This window comes from Sabethes cyaneus, chromosome 3, assembly GCF_943734655.1.
Source record: "Sabethes cyaneus chromosome 3, idSabCyanKW18_F2, whole genome shotgun sequence".
In the NCBI taxonomy this organism is placed as follows: Eukaryota; Metazoa; Arthropoda; class Insecta; order Diptera; family Culicidae; genus Sabethes; species Sabethes cyaneus.
In genome coordinates this window covers 5,693,702-5,717,295 of record NC_071355.1, presented here as the reverse complement: position 1 = coordinate 5,717,295, position 23,594 = coordinate 5,693,702, and the positions used below count along the sequence as shown (strand labels likewise).

Here is a 23,594-nt window from a genome sequence, read left to right as displayed (position 1 = left end):
ATACAGTAATGTTGCGATGTTGTCAGCCCCATATATATTATAATATCAATATAACACATTGATGTGTTCTGCAAAGTTTTACACCATATTACAAGAAATTTTGCAGAAGACAGTAACCTTCTATCTCTTCAACAAAGATAGAAAAATTCTATTTCTCATATCTGAAAAATCGTTGAAATCAATTTTTTTATTTTAGCTGTTTTTGTAGTTGTTGTATGATTTTTTCATGTTCTATAAATTTGTTCAAATAGTAAAAATACACAACATTGCTGAATATAGCATACCTCTAACTTTGCTTGTTTAGGATCTGTAGAACTTTTACTATAAAAATACCCTAATTTTAACCCCGAATTACTCGCAAGAAGGCATCCTTTTATTCAAAAGTTCTCCACAGAGAATCAGAATAGTTCGAATCAGACTGAAAAGTTTTATAAATCATGTTTGAAAATACAAAAGTTAAACAAAATTTACAGGCTTTGTAAGCCGGGATAAAAAACTGATAAAATCGGGGGTAGACAAAATTACTTTGTCGGAACTTTCGGAACATTACTGTAGTAGAATTTAATTTGGAAAAATTTTCTTTTCTTTTCTTTTATTTCAGCTTTCGTATTCTACTAAGACGCTCCAAAAACTTCAGTCAAAAAACGAAATGCATGAGCAGAATTGAGAAAGTAGATCTAATCAAACAGTGAAAATAAAGAAATCTAAAACGCATCAAAAACGCAGAGAAGAAAGAAAAAACAAAGAGAAATAAACTAAAGGAAAAACGCAAAATGGTAGGATATGAGAGAAGATGAAAGTAGCAAGAAAAAAAGAGAAACGAAATAAGGAAATACGATTAAATAAAGGGAAGCAAGAGAAAGAATGAAGTATAAAGTATAAAAAACAGTGGACAAAAAGCGAATGTCGAAGGATATGTGAAAACTTACCAAATGAGAGATGAAATCAAAAGAAAATATTTTGTACTTAAAAAATAATTCACTATGGCTTTACTATAGAGGAGAAACATGAAGAATTCAATGCTTAAAATGAAATCTACTTTCAAAATCAAAAACAAAGATTAAAGAAACGTAATATTTCAACAATCTCGTGAACAACAGGTAGAATAACACAGCTGTTTTAAAATTTTACACGCTTTTCAAAATTCATCTCCCGGAAAAGCTCAACATTTTACATGCCTTGCTAGTACTTGTCTGTTCGCATTTGTTCGCAGTCAACTCACGATGAAAGCCAGTGCCAGACAACAACAACAACAACAACAACGCAACGGTTTAGCATCGTAACTCGATGAATTTTCGCTTCCTTTTCAGTGTAGATATCTGCCCTCGAAAGCTTGCCTGGCGCAGTTGTGTTAACCCCTACATCCTCCTGCCCCATCCTACCCACCCACTCGGTGTGCATTAATTTTTTATACGCTGATACATCTTCAACTTTGCGAAATTATGATAATAATAATTTATCTCGCGCGACACGCAAAGCAAAGCACGTTCCACGAAGCACGTCAGCAGCCAGCGCAGCGCATGATCCGCTGGTAAATATTACACCTGCCCTTGCTATTCTTCTTTTTTTTCTAATTTGATTAAGGGTGCGTAGATGAAAGGAAATTTTTCACAAAGCGGCCAGCAAAAAGCTGAAGTTTTATTCCATCGCAATACATCACATATATTTATTATGTTTCGAATTTTTCACCATAGCATGACTCTTTGCCGGGATAATGAAATTCAGTTTTCGAACGTGAAGCATCATTATAATTGACTTCAACAGCACCGTTCTGGAACCGAGCAGATAGCACCACTTGCTATGTTAAGTTAATCAAGTATTTTTACGTCGTTACGAAAAGTGACTTTCAAAGCATATATGTTCCACGTGAAGTGATGTTGTACGTTTCACTTTCCTTTTCTGCATCGTCAAGATGTTCTAAATCACAGAGTGGTTTAGAGTACACGCCAACTACCCGCACCTAAACGGGCCCATTTTAGCCACTTCACTCCAGTCAACCACAGCCACTAAATCACACACGTACACACATGTACGCGCGTTCACCGCCCAACCAACCAAAAAACTACGGGAAAATCTCCCACTGCTGGGTTTCCCCGATCCGACCTAGTGTGGCCACACCACCGGTAAGGGTAGGGAAGCAAAATGAGACTCATGCATAATTCATACGGTAGTCATCTTTCTTTTTTGCAGCTTGTTCCACCGCGGGTGGAAGTTCGGATTCTGTGTCGGCTTAAGCCCACCAGGCAGACGACAGTTTATTTGATGTTTGAACGATAAGTACCAGCTTCGAGTTAATGGTCGTTTCGGGTGGCACAACCCTAGCCGCCCCTTCGCCCGAGCGAGAGGGGCGAAAAAGGGGTGACTCAGCCCTAGCTGCTGCAGGTTACGGGCGACTGATAGATGGGTGATGAGATTGACCGTAACCGCACTTCCATAAATCACATCTTCAAGAGCCGTGCATGTCAAAGTGCTGGTGCTAGGGCGGGAGAGAGCCAGGAAGCCGGCCAGCCGGAGGGGGCTCATCAAGTAATTAGATTGTAGTCTTATGTTGATTTCCCTGTTGGTACTGCGTAGGGTGGCTGGAAGCTGTTCGGGCTTGTTTCCTGGTACTAGGGTCATGTTCTTGATGATAAATTCTAACCGCTCATCATATCGAGAATCTGAAACCATAGGCTACACGGTTGTGCTAGGTGCGTGTTGCCAGCACTATATGAATGACTTATTCTAGAACACTGCTTGGATCTTGTTAGTGCTTCATCTTCAGTTTCAAGTCGCAACTGAAACGCAACACGAAGGGTTGATTTGTATTGTTTCGGATAAAGTATCATTATGCCACAGCAGTGGTTGTAAACTTCTAGAATAGGGTTTGAGATATTCCTAGAGATCTTTCACGTAACATATTTGAAAATCTGCTTTCCAGTGGAGCGAATGAAAAGCAATAAGGTCACTGCAAATTATTCTGAAAGTTTTTGTCACCCTCCCCCTTTTTCGAAATTAGCTTTAAAAATTGGGAGGCAAATAAATTGTCGAACCTGAGTAAAAACTTTTTATATCACATAAATTGCCTGTGAATTAGAAGTGAAAGTTCAAACAATGTAATTTCAGGAAATAGATAAAAAAAATTCTTTCGATTTTGACGTAGGACTACGTCTTTGTTTACTATACTAGGACTGGGTAGCACTTTGTAAAAACGAAAAATAGAAGTGCAACGTTTGAATGAAATATTTCAAACGCTAATAGCTGCTATACTACTGAACGAAACATAAAAGTTAATATGTCGTTGGATAGATAAAATGTCCAGCAATTTTATAGTAACATATTAATAATAATTTTTTAAAAGCTAAATAGTGAAAATGTGTGTAAAGTTTTAAGGTCGAATTTTCCCATACATTTCCCTTGTGATCGCCTAGCTTCACAGGCACGGACGACAATTAGATAGACCAAAGGATTTGGATCCAAATGATAACCTTTGAGACCACTTTGTAAGCCACACCCCTTTTCCAATCCAATTGGCAACATCGATGGCTATTGACGGCAACACCGACCCCAAAGACAAGCGGAATCAGCGGGCAATGGCCAACGTGAATCCCACACGATGCACTTTACGTTACATTTTGCATTATCCTCATCGCAGACATGCGAAATTGTTCGATAGCTTGCTCAATCAGTGTCGCACAATCATTTGAGCAGCAGCAGCCGATATGGTTTCCTCCACCACCTACACTAGCTTACAAGTAGCGGCGGCAGTGCCAGTGACTCTAAAATAGCACACTTGGTTCGCCGTCTGCTCATTTATCGCACGATTGCACTGACGGACGGTCAGTATTTACCGTCGACGACTATTGGTGGGGCAACACCAGTAATTGGCGGCAACGCCGATGGCAAATGGAGGCAAAAACGATGGAATTTCGGCGGAAACACCGGCAATTGGAGGCAAACCAAGGGCTTAGGATGGCAATTGGTGGCAAGACCAAGGACATTTCGCGGCAACACCGGTTGTTAGTGGTAACATTAATGGTAATTGGAGGCAAAGCCGATGGCATTTTGGCGGTAACTTCGATCGCAATTATCGTAAACCAACACTGATGGCAAACGGAAACGGAACGACTGACTGGCAGTAAATTCAGTAGCAGGCCGTTGTGGTCTTTAACAGTTCTTATAAGAGCTATAGTAATTGAAGAATGGAAAGATTTTTCTACACTTTCTAAATGGTTAACGTTCCATTCGGATAATTATTTGAGCAGTAGCAGCAGCCGATCTGGTTTCTCCCACACCTACACTAGCTTACAAGTAGCAACGGCAGTGCCAGTATAAAATAGCACACTAGGTTTGCCGTCTGCTCATTTATCGCACGATCGTACTGACGCAAAACAGGCACGTCTAGTTACTTTAAGCGTTCAATGTCTATTCCAACTAAATAGGGAATAGACATTGAACGCTTAAAGTAATTAGACGTGCTTGTTTTGCGTCCGAAGATGGCCGAAAGAATGCAGTAGGCTGAAACGCGTCACGCATAAAACAAACATAGTTATCATTTCACCGAAAAGAATCAAGTAATCTCAAATCATAATATTGCGGTAATTTAACGTTCTAACAAAAAGATACATAATGTTTGAAAATCGTGGTTTTACAGGAGCAGCGTTTTATTCCGGCGAAGTTGTTCCACATCGCACTGGAATGCTTATGTGTTCGATCTTTTTTCGGCCACTTCCCGTGGTCGGATCATTACAAAATTGGTATCAAAATAAGCGGAAAAGACTGCGGAATCAAAATCTGAAGCAAAAAATTTATGACTCAAAAAATTTAGTCGTTTATGTCTCCTTAACCCCTGCTATGTTGCGGTTTCTTATGAAACTGTGGAAAGTCGACAATGAACCGAAAAAATTAAAAATTAAAATAAAAGAAAAATACACATGTACGAACGAACGCTTGGACTATCAATATATTCAAAAGCTCAGAAGAGTTCAGGAAAAACTACAAGGTATACAGCCCTAAGGGTTGAACGAAAGGGTGACGTAGGACTATATCAGATCATTAGATCAAAGACTAATGTAAACTGCATTTCTGGCATATGAATCTTTATAAGATTCTGAGAGTGCCATTAAGAGAAAAAGTGAAATATGCAGATTCAATTCTTCATTGCATGCAATGGTGGCTTTGAAAATATGTGGACGGGAGTTCATAAGTACAACGCCTGGAACCATTGAGACATAGAGATTTCTTTTAAAAATCACTTGTGTGCATCATAAAGGTTGAAATAGTAATGAATTACCAGCCCACAGATTATTGTATTAAATATGATTATGTGTAGCTTGACATGTTCCAATAATCTTACTTTAACTCCCTTGTGGCCTTTAAAAGGGCCATTGGTTACAAGTAACATTAAAGCCAAAGCACGTTCATCGTAAATATGACGTGCCATGCGAATGTCCTTCTCTTTTGCCAAGAATGGCAACAGGCACGAAAGTTAGCGGCGTCGATTCACTATCTTTTGCTTAGAGAAGGTTTAACTAGTTTACTTTTAGTTAACGGCCCCTACGTAGACTACGTGGCTGGCGAATTGCGGCCATGGACCGATTGGAATGGAGACGATTTCTTCGTACAGCAGAGGAAACCACGGCCTGGAGCTGATTAAGTAAGTAAGTCCTTATCCTCCTAGCACAGGGGTGAGGGGTCTCAAACCATCATAAAATAAATTCATGCCTCCAAAAACCCCACATGCCAAATTTGGTTCCATTTGTTTGATTAGTTCTAGAGTTATAAGGAAATTTGTATTTCATTTTTATAGGAGTCCCCCCTCTTAGAAGCGGAAAAGGTATCAGTACACCATAGAAAAATATCCTGCCTTCTGAAACCTCCACATGCCAAATTTGGTTCCATTTGCTTGATTAGTTCGCAAGTTTTGAAGAAATTTGTGTTTCATTTGTATAAGAGCCCCCCCCCCTCTTACGCCCTCCTTAAAATTGCTCTCTTACTCCCCATAAAATTGATGGTCATTTTATCTATCCAACGACATATAAATTGTTCAGTTTCATACACTAGTTCAAAAGTTACTACAATTTGAAATCTTTCATTTAAACGTTACATGTCTATTTTCGTTTTCACAAAGTGCTACCCAGTCCCAGTATAGTAAACAAAGACGTAGTCCTTGACGTCAAAAATTGGCCTATTAGAGTGCTGCGTGAGAGCCAACATTCGCTTAATGTTTCCGAGTAATTAACTTTTCCGAGAGCCCATTGTACTTTGCTCTTTCTACTTTATTCTTCATCCTTTTTGTTTCTATTCTATTTTCTCTCATTTTCCTTATATTTTCCAGTTCTTCTTATTTTTGCTCTTTTCGCATTTCATTCTCCTTCTTTTTCACCATTATGATTCTTCATAGTTTCTTATTCTTTTCTTTTGATATTTTTCGTTTTCAACTTTCTTTATTTTCATTCTTTTCTTCGATATTCTATTTCATATATCTCAAGTTAACTCCATAATCATCTCTACTTTTTTGCTCATGCCTTTCTCGTTGGTGTTTCGTTCTTCTTTCTTCTTGCTTTATTTTCTTTGCCCTTTTTGTTTTCTGTCATTTTAATCTTCTACTCCATTCTTATTTCATCTTTTTCTTTTCTCTATTCATATTTCATATTTCATATTTCATATTTCATATTTCATATTTCATATTTCATATTTCATATTTCATATTTCATATTTCATATTTCATATTTCATATTTCATATTTCATATTTCATATTTCATATTTCATATTTCATATTTCATATTTCATATTTCATATTTCATATTTTGTCCCCCCCTGCCCTGGACAACTGGCAGCTGGGGGGGAGGGGTATGCAAAAAAACAAAGAGATTTTCTTAATCACGCAAAAAAATATGAAATTTTAAGGAATTTTTACTTGAAGTCTAATCGTGAAACCCGAATCTATTCTTGCTTTTCATGTACACGTTATACGTTATACGTTACTATACGTTATTATTTTCTATCCAAAAACCTTCCAAAATCGATTTTTTTTGCTGATCTTCGGAAATTACATTATTTGTACTTCCACTTTTGTTTCGTGCTAGAAGCGTTAACACTCCGTACACTCTGTTTTCGAGTTCTTTAGACTGTAAAACCCATTAATATAATTAATATGATTTTATACAAAAAAAATTTACTCAGGTTTTACCATTTTTTTGCCCCCTGATTTTTAATGCGGGAGGACCAAAACTTTAAAAATGATTTGCAATGGCCTTAAATAAATGTCCATAATAAAGCCTATTTCATGTACAATTCCAAATTTGATTTGAAGTCAAATTTTATGCCTAGTTTTAAGTAAACTCGCTATATACAGGCCATTACAAATATTTTATAAAGTTTTTGTCCTTTCGGTGTAGGGCAACTGAAAAAAAAAGAATTTTTTTTTATTCGAGCAAGAAAAATGCGTTTCAAGCAGTTTTATCTAAAGTCTAAACGTGAGAACCATATCTATTCTTGTTTTTCATATATAACCCAAGTAACACACAAAAACAAGTTAGAAAATAATATTCGTGGAAAGTAGTCGCTTAAGAGTACTATAAACGTACTTTGAAAACATATGTCGTTATTATTAAGGTTTTGAGATGTTTTGTGATAACATGAATTTATTTGACAGCTCATATCAAATGAATAATATTTGTTTTGTCAACATGTCAACACGAAGTTTTTATTATGTCACCATTACTAAATTTAAACTACTGAAAGAACAAGTTGTAGCTTATGCTATAATAACGTTTTAAATTGGTATGAAATAACCTGATACATACTTCTTTCAATACTTGTTTCATTAGACTTCAATTTTTTGCGCTTTTCAGGTAATAGAGAAGTTCTGATATATGTAATATTATACTGTTCTATAACAAGCTGTGTTGCTTGGGAAGTTGTTATGTTCCCTGCCAAAACCTACGAAAAGAAGGACAAAATCGAAAGAATACTTTTTTTGCCGATTTTCGGAAATTCCATGGTTTAAATTTACATTTCTGTTTCGTACTATTTAGAAGCGATAACACTCCGTATACTCATTTTTCGAGTTCTTCGAGGTAATAGAGCCCACAAACAATTGATTTCATTAAAAAAAATTGACTCATATCCTACAAATTATTTTTTGACCCCCGGTTTTTCTAGCTATTTTCAAAAGGGGGGAAGGGGGTGCGGCGGAAGACAAAAACTTCAAAAATAATTTATAATGGCCTAATTTGACAATGTTGGTCGTCATTTCATGTTCGGTTTGACATCCAATTTCATGTTCAATTTAATTCCAACTTCTAATTTTGACTTCTGTTGCTTAACTAATGACAGTTAAATGTGAAATTTTAATTTGATTTTTAATTTGTGTAAAATTTTAGATTTTGTTTTGGACATAAGATTACGTCTTACTGCAGTGTGTCATTCCATAATTTATATTCTAGTTACCGTAACGAAAATATGAAAGATTTTGAACGCTAATAACTCTGCCAATTATAAATTGATTTTCATGGTAGAGACCCCAATTGACTCATAACAGATGTATCAATTATGTAGTTTCTATTATAATGGTCTTTTTTTGTAATCACAAATGAGTGACTGAAAATTAACGAAAAGTTTCATGTATCCCCATACATTTCCTTCGTGATCGCCTTCAACCGTAAGTTGTGTGTCCAATGACAAATATTTTATGTTTTAAGCAAGATGCTTAAATCAGTTCAAATTTTCAAAATGTGGTACCGTCGCCAATCACCAGGAGAAGGCCTGATGAAACTTTTAGTGGAACTACAAACTCTACAAAATGGATAAAACTGATATATAGAGCACGGGAATTTAGGAAATTTAAACTTGTCTTCTTGTGTCAAATTTATTGGAATGAAATACTCCAATAAATCCAAAACAAAGAGAATTTTTTAATCGAGCAAAAAAAATGGATTTTAGGCATTTTTATTTTAAGTTTAAACGTGAAAACCAAATCTATTCTTGCTTGCTATATATTAATACTAGCTGACCCGACAAACTTCGTATTGCCACAAATTAACCTGTGTTGTACATAAATCATGAATCTCGGATGATCTTTGTCACAATCTCGAGTTTTGCAAGCCCCCCAGTGGGCGGCGCTTCCGACGGCGGGTCTCCGGCAACACTCGCGGCCGTCTCTTCCTGAATGATCTAGTGTTACTATAGATAGTTTTTGTGGTCTTGTTATTGACTAATGTTTTATGGAAGAGTCTCGAATTTCTCGAGTTCGATTAGTTTTTGAGTTTCGCAAAAATTTCTGTTTTATTTGTATGAGAGTCCATATCCCCCTACCACAGGGGACTCTAACTCTCAGGTCTCTAACTATCGTAAAATAAATTCAAGACTCCAAAATCTCCTACATGCCAAATTTGGTTCCATTTGCTTGATTAGTTCTCAAGTTATAAGGAAATTTGAATTTCATTTGTATGGGAGCTCCCCTCTTAAAAGGGGAAGGGATCGTAATTCACCATAGAAAAAATTTCTGCCATCTAAAACTCCCACATGCCAAATTTGGTTCCAGTTCTCGAGATAAGAGGCAATTTGCATTTCATTTGTATGAGAGTCCACCCTCTTAAAGGGGAGATGGGCCATAACTCGCTTTTTAAAGAAGAGGGGTCTCAATTCACCATAGAAAAAAATCTTGCGTCCAAAACCACTTACATGCCAAATTTGGTTCCATTTGCTTGATTAGTTCTCGAGTTATGAGGAAATTTGTTTTTCATTTGTATAGGAGCCCCCCCCCCCCCCTCTTAAAAAGGTTAGGGGTCCTAATTCATCATAGAAAAAATGGTTGCCTCCAAAAACACCCACATGCCAAATATGGTTCCATTTGCTTGATTAGTTCTCGAATTATGAGGAAATTTGTATTTCATTTGTGTAGAAGCACCCCCTTTTAAAGTTGGGAGGGGTCCTAATTCACCATAGAAAATATTTTTGCCTCCAGAAACCTCCACATGCCAAATTTGATTCTATTTGCTTGATTAGTTCTCGAGTTATGAGGAAATTTGATTTTCATTTGTAGAGGCGCCCCCCTTCCTAAAGTGGGTAGGGGTCCCAATTCATCATAGAAAAAATTTTTGTCTCCAAAAACACCCACGTGCCAAATTTGGTTCCATTTGCTTGATTAGTTCTCGAGTTATGAGGAAATTTGTATTTCGTTTGTATAGGAGCCCCACCTCTTAAAGTGGGGAGGGGTTCTAATTCACCATAGAAAATATTTATGCTCTAGAAAACTTTCACATGCCAAATTTGGTTCTATTTGCTTAATTCTCGAGTTATGAGGAAATTTGCATTTCATTTGTATAGCAGCCCCCCTTCCTAAAGTGGGGAGGGGTCCCAATTCATCATAGAAAAAAATTTTGTCTCCAAAAACACCCACATGCCAAAATTTGGTTCCATTTGCTTAATTACTTCTCGAGTTATGAGGAAAATTGTGTTTCTTTGGTACAGGAGCCCCCCCTCTTAAAGTGGGGAGGGGTCCTAATTTACTATAGAAAATATTCTTGCTCTCGAAAACCTTCACATGCCAAATTTGGTTCCATTTGCTTGATTAGTTCTCGAGTTATGAGGAAATTTGTATGGAAGCCCCCCCTTTTAAAGAGGAGAGGAGTTATAATTCCCCTTATAAAGAGGGGAGGGGTCTCAATTTACCATAGAATAAATTCTTGTCACCGAAAACACCCACATGCCAAATTTTGTTCTATTTGCTTGATTAGTTGTCGAGTTATGCAGAAATTTGTGTTTCATTTGTATGGGAGCCCCCCCTCTTAGTGGGGGGAGGGGTTTCTAACCATCACTAAAACCTTTCCTGGCTCTAAAAAGCCTCTACATGCATATTTTCATGCCGATTGGTTCAGTAGTTTTCGATTCTATAAGGAACATACGGACAGACAGACAGACAGACAGACAGACAGACAGACAGAAATCCTTCTTTATAGGTATAGATATACGTTGTTAATTTCCATGCAAAAATCTACGAAAAAAAGACAAAAACGAAAGAAAATTTTTTTGGCCGATTTTCGGAAATTCCGCTATTTGAATTTCCATTTCTATTTCATGCTAGAAGCGTTAACTCAACTCGTACACTAATTTTTCAAGTTTTTCAGGCTGTAGAGCCCACAGACAATTGATTTTATATAAAAAACTTTAACTCATATCCTACCAATTATTTTTCTGCCCCCCGATTTTTCAAGCCAATTTCCAAGGGGGGTGACACAAACTTTGAAAATGATTTGCAATGGCCTAATTAAAGTGAAAAAAGGTTCTGTTGAGTTCGGCGGATTTCATAAACCGTCTCGCTTGATTACTTAACTTTCCAATTTTTCCAGACTAAAATATACTTTTGAAATGTTGGAGCCCTGCCTTCTGTTTTTGTCTGAAAATAGTCGCTAAAAACAGTTTAGAAAGGATTCTGCAAATCTGCCATAACAAGCACTGTCAAAGCAACGCTCGTTTTGAGAAGGAAATACGAAGCAAAATATATGCCAATTTAACCGGAGCTATCTAATTAAATGTCGCACTAGAAGCATCTCCGGGCGAATTCCGGAAGAAAGCTACAATAGAAGGCTGAGAATAAAGCATTCTGATTTTATTAGCATAGTTTTTTCGGTGTTCATGAAACGAACCCCCCTTCCCGCCCCTGAAGCGAAGCGAAAAGAAACTTTAGTAAAGAAATGGGAACGATTGGAAAAACAATTGTGATCGGTTTGCCGAGGAGAACGGTGTCAGAGTAGTTTTTAATTGAAAACCATCACGGTGTTTGAGATAAATTGGGTTGAAATACGTGATTTGAAAATCGAAACCGTGAGGAGCGAGCAAAAGAAGTCCAGCAATTTATTTCTAAGCTGCAAATCAATTTCAACTGATTAGATATAGTTAAAGTGTTTGTTGGTAATTCTTTTGTGCTTTGCGATTTATTCGAGAGGAGTGGTGAAGCGGACTCCGGCTCACATTCTTCGGTGCCAATAATGAAGATCTAATAAAATTAAAGCGGTATAGTGTGGTTGAAAAACTTACAGTGTTTTCACTGCTGGAAAACCGAACTTTCCAAATTGACGTGTAACAAGAAAGTGTCATTATTGTTATTGACAAATGTTTTATTACATTTTGAGCATTTGTAAGAAGACAACTTAATCAATATTTGAATGTAATGATTTTATGCACAATTGATGTAAACTCAACATGAAATCAGCTAGTCTGAGAGGACACCAAGCTGAATCGGGGATGATAAATAGACAGACACTAATGGACACCCATTTGGTAACAGTTGTTGCCTGGAAGTAAACTTCATCAAAACAAATTAGCTTGCCTACCCTCGGTAAACATGCTCATTCGGTTCGGTTCCACCCGAACAGCATTGTGACCTTTTTCCCAAGAAGAAAGACCTGCCAGACTTTACGCATAAATGTCACTTTCCTGCATTGTTGAACTCCAGCCAATATTCGTCCACAACAGGCTGTTCCTCAATAAACATCCTCCCGCTCCTGCCCGGTCACTGTCGCCCTTCCACGAAGCCGACTTACTTTGCAGCAATTTAAAACACTCGAGCCCAATTTCGAAGGGAGCTCATAATGGGCAGCACCAGCAACATCATCATCACGAAACGCATTACTGTTTATAGGCCATTCAGCTGTCGTGTCTTGTCGTGTCATGTCGGGTTGGGCCTGGGCAAATGATGCTGCTCCGACAGAGCTCTGTCCGCCAACCAGCCCTCCTCCAACCATCCGGAGGACGGACGCGACGCGAGACAAATGAAGTCGTTATTTTCCAAATGTACGCTCTATAGCTGATTTGGGCTTGCGGTACATGCAAAATACAACATCATTTTCATGGTCACAGTTTCACGGTTTGCTGCCCGGTCTATTGTATTGTTGTGTAGTCAAATCCCCAGCGGTGTTTTGTTCTGTTTCGTGCCTAATAGACAACGTTGTTTCTCGCACTAATTGGATGATTGTCCAGGGATATTAGATAATGGCTTGAAATTCGATTCGGAATTACGTTGCTGCTGGTGGTGTTGCTCGCTTGCAATGCCATTTCTGTCTGTCATCGTTGCACAGCTGAAACACAATGAGTCTCCTTCGCACAAACAGGCGATGGAGACGCATTATCCATTAAGAATGCGGCAAACTTTATACTCTAAGTCATTCAATTGATTAAAACTAGTTTCCTACTCGTCGAAGCCAAAGCTTCACCGAGATAACTCTCGACGACGACGACAACGACGACAACGGAGAGAATGAAAACATCATCTAATGTGGGTTAATCGAATTTCCAGCCAACTCCTACTCTCGGCCCACGAGAGCCGCCAGCCAAATCCCGTTACTTACCGGCACCAGAAAGCGTCGAACTTCAGCCAGAGCGTAGGCGATGCGGGCGTGCGCTTCCGCCGGTGCTGTGTAGGTTGAGATCTCGACGTGCAGATCCTCGGAAAGATGCGCATACCGAGGGTCGCCACTGAGTCGCAATTCTTCCTCCTGTTGAACGGCGAAAAGATAGGTTAGCTGGGTGGGTCACAAGCAAAGTAGTGAACATAAATAATTCCATCGTTAAGTGACAAAAGAGTGGCCCTAAAGTTTTTCGTGAAAACTTGAACTGAATATAATTTATTTTAATTTTCAACGAATCATGATGAGTTGATTATAATAACTAACCGATTTTATGCCACGCTGTGAAGTAGGAAAATGAAGTCACACTAACCTTCTTCCGATCTCGCATTGAACCCTTGCCAAGCACTGCCATTTTGCACATTGTTTCCTCCTGGAGCCGTTTCAGCGAGTTTCCCTTCGGACCGAGCAACTTGCCAACGAAGTTGAACTGCACAAAAGATAAGAAACATGGGAAGAACGAAAGACAAGCCATTAGAAAGTTGAGAAATCGTACGTCTTTGTTTCCGACGAACTGTTACGAGCGTAGCTTAAAACTTCGGACTCGATTATTCCGGCAATGAAGTTGAGCTTTAACGCATAAATCATAGTTTTTGTTTGTTTGTCACTGTACTCTATTAAACAATCGATCAAACCTGTTGGTTTGGTTTTTATCATGTATGAAAAAATGACCGTAATTCTTCGAACTACACTTATTTCGTCATCCAATTCCCAGACCAACCTGCATTTTTTTCACCATGGGATCTTCAACTGAAATGAACGTGCAATTAATTCGGAGCGACACATGAGATAGCCACAGCAGCCAGCACGGGAACGGGTGCTGTTGACTCTCGTGATAGGGGGTTTGATGTCACGCCACAGCACAGCATCTGTTTCTTCACCCGGGAATCGTGCACTACCCCCGTAGGGGGGTGTCATGTAACATAAAACCGAGCATCGGCGAGCAACAGTTCGTCGGAACGACGACGATGACAGGCACTTGCCCGGTGTGAACGATGTGCTGCTTTTATGAAGTAATGGTCGATAATGACCGTTCGTGGTAGAGAACCGTAATGAAAATCTTATTGTTCGCTTCGTTCACGAAGCGACGAGTCCTAATTAAATATTAATGGCGTGAGTTATCGAGCGGTAAAAAGCTCCGATGTAATTCGAAATTTCTTTGTTTCTTTGAAAGCACGACGCACACATTAGAATGCACGGCTGCACAGATCCATCCATCCATCCACACCTCGCTCCCTCGCAGCAATATCATGAATGCAATTTAGGACGCCGTGATAGAATTTTGCACCATCACCGAAGTGCACAAGCTTTTACGAGTTCCATTACCGGGGGCGCGACTTCCTTTTTCCCCCGCCGGAAGGAATTCCGGCCGTGACAGGCTGACTGTGTGCTTCTCGCCCACGGCGAACGGGAACGAAGAATCCGAAAAATATTCGGAAGCTCGAATCGTGACTCGGCACAAAAAGCATCGTCGCCCGGGGTTCGACATATTTGTTGATAAATGTTAGCACGTTTGGCCCGTCCCCGTGGATTAATGGCACCGTATTTATCATTGTTTTCGGCACGGGTGCCATCCGCGTCGGCTGAGCGGCTTAGTAATGCTCGCCAGTCTCTGTCATCAATTCGAAAACGCTGAACTTTGGCGCGTTCAATGGCAATAATAAGATGAAAACATTTGGCATCGTCGAGGACTTGTCTGGACCGTGGGAACCGGTTTGGTATAAGTAAAATGAATGTCTTGCAGAGCTCCTGAAACGTGCTTTCTATGAGAAACAGGAAAATACACTAAAGCAACCCGAGCAGGAGCGAATAGCAAAATAATATCAAAATGTGTTATTGGAAATCGAATAACTCATATCAAAATTTGGTCTTGTTTTGGCTGACATAGTTGGTAAAATAACAAAAAATAATATCAAAATTTTACTTGTTTAGGGCTAAAAGAATAACTACTTGTGTTATTTGAATAACAAAGCAATAACATGACTGTATTCAGAGTTTAGAATAACATATTTTAGTATTATTAAGGTATTGAATAACAAATGCAGTAGTACATGAGATATTAAAAAATCCTTTATAAAAATATTTATAATCTAAAATTTCTTTAATCAATAAAAAAAATTGTATGAAATATATCGAATGTCATTTAAAGGTCATAATAAGATACGATAACAAAATCAGTCATTGCCATTGTTGTTAACCATTGTTTTAAATATCTACTCAATAACAAAATGTGTTATCAATGTATCTTCATATCTATTCAACAACAAAATATACCATTATAACACAGTTTGATATTATTTTTATATTATTTTGCTCTTCGTTCCTGCTCGGGTGTTCACCGTCTGAAATTAAAGACATTGCCTATTTTTCGTTTCCGTATGCGTTTTTTACAGCCATGATTTGAATTTAAATCGTTATTCATGGCCATCGAAGATGCATTTTATCGTTGTTATGACTAATTGTTAAAACAATTAAGTGGTAATTTAATTTACAAGCAAAAAATAACAACAATGGGTAAATCCAGTAATCGATTTGATCCCTTCTTCTCAGCTCTAAAGTTACTAAACTTTTTCCGTTTTGCATCTGCCATTTCCCGATCCTTGATTTTTGTTTCATTTTGTATTTTAAATTGACAGCTGTCAATTGTGTTACTTTGGACTTTTGATTTTGAAATTTGTGCTTCGGACTTTGGACTATGGACCTCAGAGTTCGAATATCGGACTTTGGACTTTGGATTTCCGACTTTGGGTTTTGGACTTTGGAATTTATTGGACTATGGGCTTTGGTTTTTGGACTTTGGACTTTGAACTTTTTATTTTGGACTTTGGAATTACGACTTTAAAGTTTGGATTTTGGACTTTGGAGTTTGGACTTTGAACTCTGGATTTTGACTTTGGACTTTGGATGTTGAAATATACTCTGGACTTTGGAATTTGGACTTTGGACTTTGGACGTGGGATTTTGGACTGTGAACTTTGAGCTTTGGGATTTATTGGACTTTGGATTTTAGGCTTTGGACTTCAGACTGTGGATTTTAGCTTTGGACTTTGGATCTTGAAATGTACTATGAACTTTGGAATTCATTGCACTCTAGGTTCTGGACTTCGTACTTTAGACTTTGGATTTTGGAATTTTGATCATGGACTTTAAAGTTTATTGAACTTTGGACTTTAAATTTTAAACTTTTAGATTTGGATTTTGGACCATAAACTCTGGATTTTGTACTTTGGACTTAATATTTTGGACGTTATACTTTGGATTTTATACTTTGGACTTTGGATTTTGGTCTTTGGACTTTAAACTGCGGATTTTGGCTTTAGACTTTGGATTTTGAAATGTACTTTGAACTTTGGAATTCATTGGACTTTGGACTTTGGAATTTAGTGGACTTTGGATTTTGAACTTTTAACTTTGGATTTTGGATTTTGGACTGTAAACTTTGTGCTTTGGGATTTATTGGACTTTGGATTTTGGAATTTGGACTTAATATTTTGGACTTTATACTTTGGACTTTGGATTTTACCCAAGCAGCACACTTTTGTCATTTCTGGTTGCAGCAACTTATTCATGACTGAAATTAGTCGTTAATCGGTTACAACTAGTTTATAACAACTGCGCTAGTAGGGTAGACTTTTAACTTTGGATTTTGTAATTTGGACTTAATATTTCGGAATTTATGCTGTGGACTTTGGAGACTTTGGACTTTGGAGTTTAGACTTTGGACTTTGGATAATTTACAAACTTTGGATTTTGTACTTTGCCTTTTAGAGTTTTGACTTTAGGTTCCGGACTTTGTGCTGTAGACTTTGGGCTTTGGACTTTAATTTTGGACTTTTAACTTTGGATTTTGGAATTTGGACTTAATATTTTTAACTTTGTATTGTGGACTTTGGATTTTGGACTTTAGACTCTGGTCTTTGATTTTGGACTTTAGTATTTCGGCTTTGGCTTTGGACTTTGGATTATTTACTTTAAAATTTGGATTTTGTACTTTGCCTTTCGGAGTTTGCACTCTAGGTTCTGGACTTCGTACTTTAAACTTTGGATGTTGGAATTTTGACCCTGGACTTTAGAGTTTATTGAACTTTAGACTTTAAATTTTAAACATTTAGATTTGGATTTTGGACCATAGATTATGGATTTTGTACTTTGGATTTAATATTATACTTTGGACTTTGGATTTTGGTCTTTGGATGTTGGTCTTTGGACTTCAGACTGTGGATTTTAGATTTGGACTTTGGGTTTTGAAATGTACTATGAACTTTGGAATTCATTGAACTTTAGATTTTAAATTTTGGACTTTGGAATTAAGTGTACTTTGGATTTTGGACTTTTAACTTTGGATTTTGGATTTTGGACTGTAAACTTTGAGCTTTGGGATTTATTGGACTTTGGATTTTGGAATTTGGGCTTAATATTTCCCAGCTAGCACCAACTCGTATACCAATTTAAGAAAACTATCGTAAATATCTCCTAACAAACTCGAAATCGTAACTAAAGCTGGATAAAGTGGGATCAAGTTGATTTTTTGTCGTATATAACGATAATGACTGACATACATATGATTTTCAGCACAAAATCGTAGAGTAGTAGGGAGCGACTCGCGCTTAATCGGATATTATCGTATATAAATACTTATATAGTCGTAACGCTCAAAATTATTCGTAATCACGTATATTACCTCCAAAATAGTACGGATATGCCAATTTTGCGCATGAAATTTATTTTGCATGTATATCTGTACGTAATGCTGATTTTTACCTTTTTTATACATATGAAAATGCTAGCTGGGTTTGGACTTTATACTTTGGACTTTGGATTTTAGACTTTTAACTTTGGATTTTGGACTTAATATTTCGGACTTCATACTGTGGACTTTGGATTTTGGACTTTGAACTTTAGACTTTGGACTTTGGATTATTTACTTTTAACTTTGGATTTTGTACTTTGCCTTTTGGAGTTTGGACTTTAGGTTCTGGACTGTGTACTTCAGACTTTGGGCTGCGGATTTTGGACTTTTAACTCTGGATTTTGTAATTTGGACTTAATATTTTGGACTTTATACTGTGGACTTTGGAATTTGGACTTCGGATTTTGGAGTTTAGACTCTGAACTTTGACTTTGGACTTGGATTTTGAAATGTACTTTGAACTTTAGAATTCATTGGACTTTGGACATCAAACTTTGGATTTTGGAATTTAATGGTCTTTGGATTTTGGACTTTTAACTATGGATTTTGAAATTTGGACTTTAGTCTTTATATGACTTTGGGTTTAGGACTTTGGATTTTGACTTTTAACTTAGGATTTTGGACTTGAGATATTTAACTTTGGACTTTGTACTTTGCCCTTCGCAGTTTGGACTTTAAGTTCTGGACTTTGTACTTTGGATTTTGGACCTTAGAACTTTAACCCTGGACTTTGGACTTTGGACATTAGATTTTGGACGTTTTTTAGCTTGTAAAATAATAATAATAATTTTTGTGACTGAGAAATCTGCAGTTTTTAATTTAATCTTCTGATCTTTTAATCATAAAATTTTCATAATAACATTTTTTGTTGTTCCAGATTTATGGCTACAAAACTCAGTTTTCCTAAATAATCCTAATTCGAAAACAAAATAAAAACTGGCATGAAAAAAGGAATAGAATGGGAGGAAAAACGGGTCAAAAAAGAACAAATAAATCGAAAAAACACAAGAAGAAGACGGAAAATGAAGCAAAAAACGAGGAATCTGAACCAAAAAAATGAAGAACGGAAAAAATTAGGCACATGCGAGAAAAGAAGGTAACCCCATATAGAAGAAGGAAAAATAGAACAGACGAAAACAAAAAGCGGAATAGAAACCGGTGAAAAAAGACGAAAACCGGGACCGAAAAAGCAGTAAAAATCGAAGCAAGACAAAAAACCGGGGAAAATTGAAAGTAAAAAGACGAAAAACGGGCCAGAGGAAAATCTGGATTCATGACAAGCACGAAGAGCAGGACAGGAAAAGAAGAAAAAACGAACAAAGAAACAGGAAACAGCGGACAGAATAAAGGAAAACCGGGAAAAGAAAAGGAACAAAACGAAGCAAGAAAGGGCATTTGGAACGAAAAGCATAAGAAGCCAAAAGAGAAAAGAATAGCGAAAGAGAAAGAGGAAACCTTATAGAGAAAACGAGAAAAACGAGAAAAAGATCAAATGGGATATAAAGGAGACAGATGCGACAAAAATCGAAAAAATAGGACAGAAAAAAAAGAAAACAGTAAAAAAGGACTAAAGTAAAAGGTAAAAAAGAAGAGAAAAATACGAACAATGTCAAGAACAAAAGGAAAAAGAGGAGAGAAAGGCAAAAAACGAAAGCCAGAAATAGAATAAACGCGACAGAAAAGACTGAAAAATGGGGCATCAAAAAGTGAAAAAATGGAACAGAAAAAAAACGAAAACCAAAAGGAAAGGAGCTAAAAATGGTTAGAAAAATATGGAGCCTGGAAACAACAAAAAGAGAAAAGACAAAAAACGAAAAAAAATGATAAAACGAGTAATAAACAGGACTGTAAATAAAAAAATGGGACAGGAAACGAAGAAAAGCGAAACAAATAAACAAGATAAGTTGGACGGGAAAAAGAAAAACGAGAAAAATAGAGGAAGACTGGAAGGAAAAATAAAGCATGATGAAAAAAACGGAACCACAAAACCAAGAAAGCGGCACAGAAAAGGAGAAAAAACGAATCAAGAGAAGTAGAAATTCCAGACTGGAAAAGAGATAAAACGGAACAGAAAAAGGTAAAACGTGTGTGAAAATAAGACGCAAAATGTCCATTCTAATTTTAAGTAAAACTTCGTATCTAATTTCGTGTCCTTGTTCTGTTTGAAGTGAAACTTCAAGATCAAATTAGTCCAAATTGAATTCCAATTTACGGTTTGGTCTTTGGTCTATTGCGTATCCGATTTTAAACCCATTTTTAGGTTTGATTTCAATTGAATCTAAACAATTTTATGTCAAATTTAAATTTAAATTTAGATTTCAAATCCAATTTCAAGTACAATTTTTATTTTAACTTCAAGTCTAACATCAAAAATCTAATCACAAATCCAATTTATATCCAATTCAATTCCAATGTCAATTCCGATTTTTACGACGAATTTCAACTTTAATTTCAAATCTAATTCCAAGTCTAACGCATTTCAAATTTCAAATAAAAACTTCAAATTATGTTTTAAGTATGTTTTAATGTCTAATTCCAATAAGAAAAAACTTCCAGTCCAAATTACCGTAAATTTAAGTCCAAACCCAATCTAAAGTCCAATATTCAATTTGATATGAAATAAAGCTTGCCCAAAGCCCAAAGTAGTCTAAAATCAAGTCTAGTTAATGTCATATGTCATGTCCGATTTCAAGAGCAATTTCATCTTTAATTTCTTAAATTTCTTAATTTCTTCTTCTTTGCCATTTTATTTGTGATTTGCATTTTTTTAAAAACTTTTGTACTTTTGAGTTGCGACTTTTTTGTCTTTGGACTTTGATCTTTGGACTTTGGACTTTGGATTTTGGACTTCGGACTCTTGATTTTTGACTTTGGACTTTTTATTTTAGACATAGGAATTTGGACTTTGAACTTTGAAAATTGAACTTCGAACTTTGAACTTTGAACTCTGAACTCTGAACTTTGAACTTTGAACTTTGAACTTTGAACTTTGAACTTTGAACTTTGAACTTTGAACTTTGAACTTTGAACTTTGAACTTTGAACTTTGAACTTTGAACTTTGAACTTTGAACTTTAAACTTTGCACTGTCAACTTTGGACTATAGTCATTACACTTTGGGCTATGGATTTAGACTTTAGACTTTGTAATTTGTACTTTTGACTTTGGACTTTGGCCTTTTACCATTGAATATTGGAGTTTAGACTGTAAACTTTGGAATTTATAGTTTAAACCTTGGAGTCTGGCGTTTAAACTTTAGACATCGAACTATGGACGTTGGACTTTGAACTTTGAAGTTTGCAGTTTGAACTTTGAACTGTGAAGTTAGGACTTTTGACTTTGGACATTAGATTTTGGACTTTGGACTATGGAATTTGAACTTTAGACTTTGGGCTTTGAACTATGGAAATAGGGCTTTGTACTTTAGACTTTAGACTAACTTTAGACTGGTCTTTGGTCTTTTGATCTTTTGGTCTTTTGGTTTTTTGGTCTTTTGGTCTGTTGGTCTTTTGGTCTTTTGGTCTTTTGGTCTGTTGGTCTTTTGGTTTTTTGGTCTTTTGGTCTTTTGGTCTTTTGTCTTTTTCAATTTTCATTCAATTTTCAATTTTCAATTTTCAATTTTCAATTTTCAATTTTCAATTTTCAATTTTCAATTTTCAATTTTCAATTTTCAATTTTCAATTTTCAATTTTCAATTTTCAATTTTCAATTTTCAATTTTCAATTTTCAATTTTCAATTTTCAATTTTCAATTTTCAATTTTCAATTTTCAATTTTCAATTTTCAATTTTCAATTTTCAATTTTCAATTTTCAATTTTCAATTTTCAATTTTCAATTTTCAATTTTCAATTTTCAATTTTCAATTTTCAATTTTCAATTTTCAATTTTCAATTTTCAATTTTCAATTTTCAATTTTCAATTTTCAATTTTCAATTTTCAATTTTCAATTTTCAATTTTCAATTTTCAATTTTCAATTTTCAATTTTCAATTTTCAATTTTCAATTTTCAATTTTCAATTTTCAATTTTCAATTTTCAATTTTCAATTTTCAATTTTCAATTTTCAATTTTCAATTGTTATCAACTTAACTGATTGAATTTTTTTCAAAGCGTTAAATCGCACCATAAAACTAGTCAACAATTTGAAGGAAAAATTTTAAAACCAACCTAACTGCAACCTAACTGAAGCGATTCTGAGCTTTTCAGTTCAACAATGTAAATCACCCGACAGTCGAATGGCAAAATTCCACAATCGGTCGACCGGCGAGCGAGCAAAGGGGAGCCGAGCAAACCTCAATCAAGCAAGCAAGTATTTGTTGAACCTGTCTCAAACCGATACCGACAGCTGGTGTCGGTCGGTCGGTAGCTTGTAAGATGGATGTGACACGCGAACCAATCAGGGTCAATCAGGCTAGTGAAAGAGAAAGGGAAAAAGGAAGGTTCGTGGGGTTACAGGATTGGTTAAATGTCCGATCTACAGAAAATATGCCTTCCTTTGTGTCGGTTGCAAAACAAATTGCTTCTGGTCAGCTGGAATCCTGCAAAATAGAAATGTCTCCACCTTGCGAGCGACAAACGAAACGGAACCTTTCGTTTGCGTCGCTAGCCAACCGATTGCTTAATCATCAAAGAAGACGCCGTTCATTGTTCGATTTTGTAGTATTTATTTGCTCGCCGGAAGGAAAGCAAAAATCCCATAAATTGCTGTGCGGCACTCGTGAAACCTTTTGCACAAAATTGTCCTTCTGGGAGATCGGTCGGCACGTAATCGGCTTTTGGATGTCGGTACACCGCAATCGGAAGGCCAACAACGTTGTAAGTCTCCTCAGTCATATTATGTCGCCGGTTTATGACCGGCTGGAGAGTGCGGATGATAGGGCGTTAGGCCGTTGTCGTTCCGACGCTGGTCGGCTAGCCGAAAGACTTTATATTTGGTTACTCAAAAAAATTAAAGACTGTGGTACTAACTATTTAAATTATTTAAACCTTCGACAATGACAACTGTTCAATCAAACCATTTGGAAACAGCCTCTAAAACCACAACCCTCATAATAGCGGCTGTAACTGCTTCCAAAGCCATACATACAAGGCCCATTTTAGTTACATTAGAAGTATCTTTCGGGTTTGGTATCATTTTAAAACACGTCTCCAGCGGGATCTTATTTCGTATTTTTTACGATTTCATCCGCACTTTCGGCCCCGCCAGCCAGCAGCGCGCAGTGGCAATTGCCAACAAATTAGGCTCCATGGATGCTCGCAGCTCGCTTTTAAATTGTCGTTCGTCTTGCCGTATCGCACGCGCGTGTAGGTGGACGGTAGGATTTTCCGGTTTTGGATTGGGCCCTGGGGAAAAACGAGGGTCGCAACGCTTTCTTGTTGAATTTGTTCGCTCGCTGCTGGCAGATTCCGCCGCAGACTAAAAGCGGCAAGAGTGACGATGCTCGAAATACACAGAGATTTTCCCTCCTACGTTAGATTAACGCAACTGCCGTCTGTGCTTATCTGGGTAACACTCAA

The 23,594-nt window shown here is 36.8% G+C and overlaps 1 protein-coding gene across 1 annotated transcript in view; it reads right to left on the bottom strand.

The window, feature by feature from the left end:
* The window catches only part of LOC128744298 (RNA-binding protein asd-2-like), a 162,346-nt gene that overhangs the window by 58,756 nt on the left and 79,996 nt on the right, over positions 1-23,594 (bottom strand). Inside the window, exons 3-4 of the mRNA XM_053841170.1 lie at positions 13,703-13,819; positions 13,333-13,479 (exon numbers count right to left, since the gene is read on the bottom strand). Coding sequence (XP_053697145.1) covers positions 13,333-13,479; positions 13,703-13,819 — 264 coding nt within the window. The remainder of the gene's footprint in view (positions 1-13,332; positions 13,480-13,702; positions 13,820-23,594) is intronic.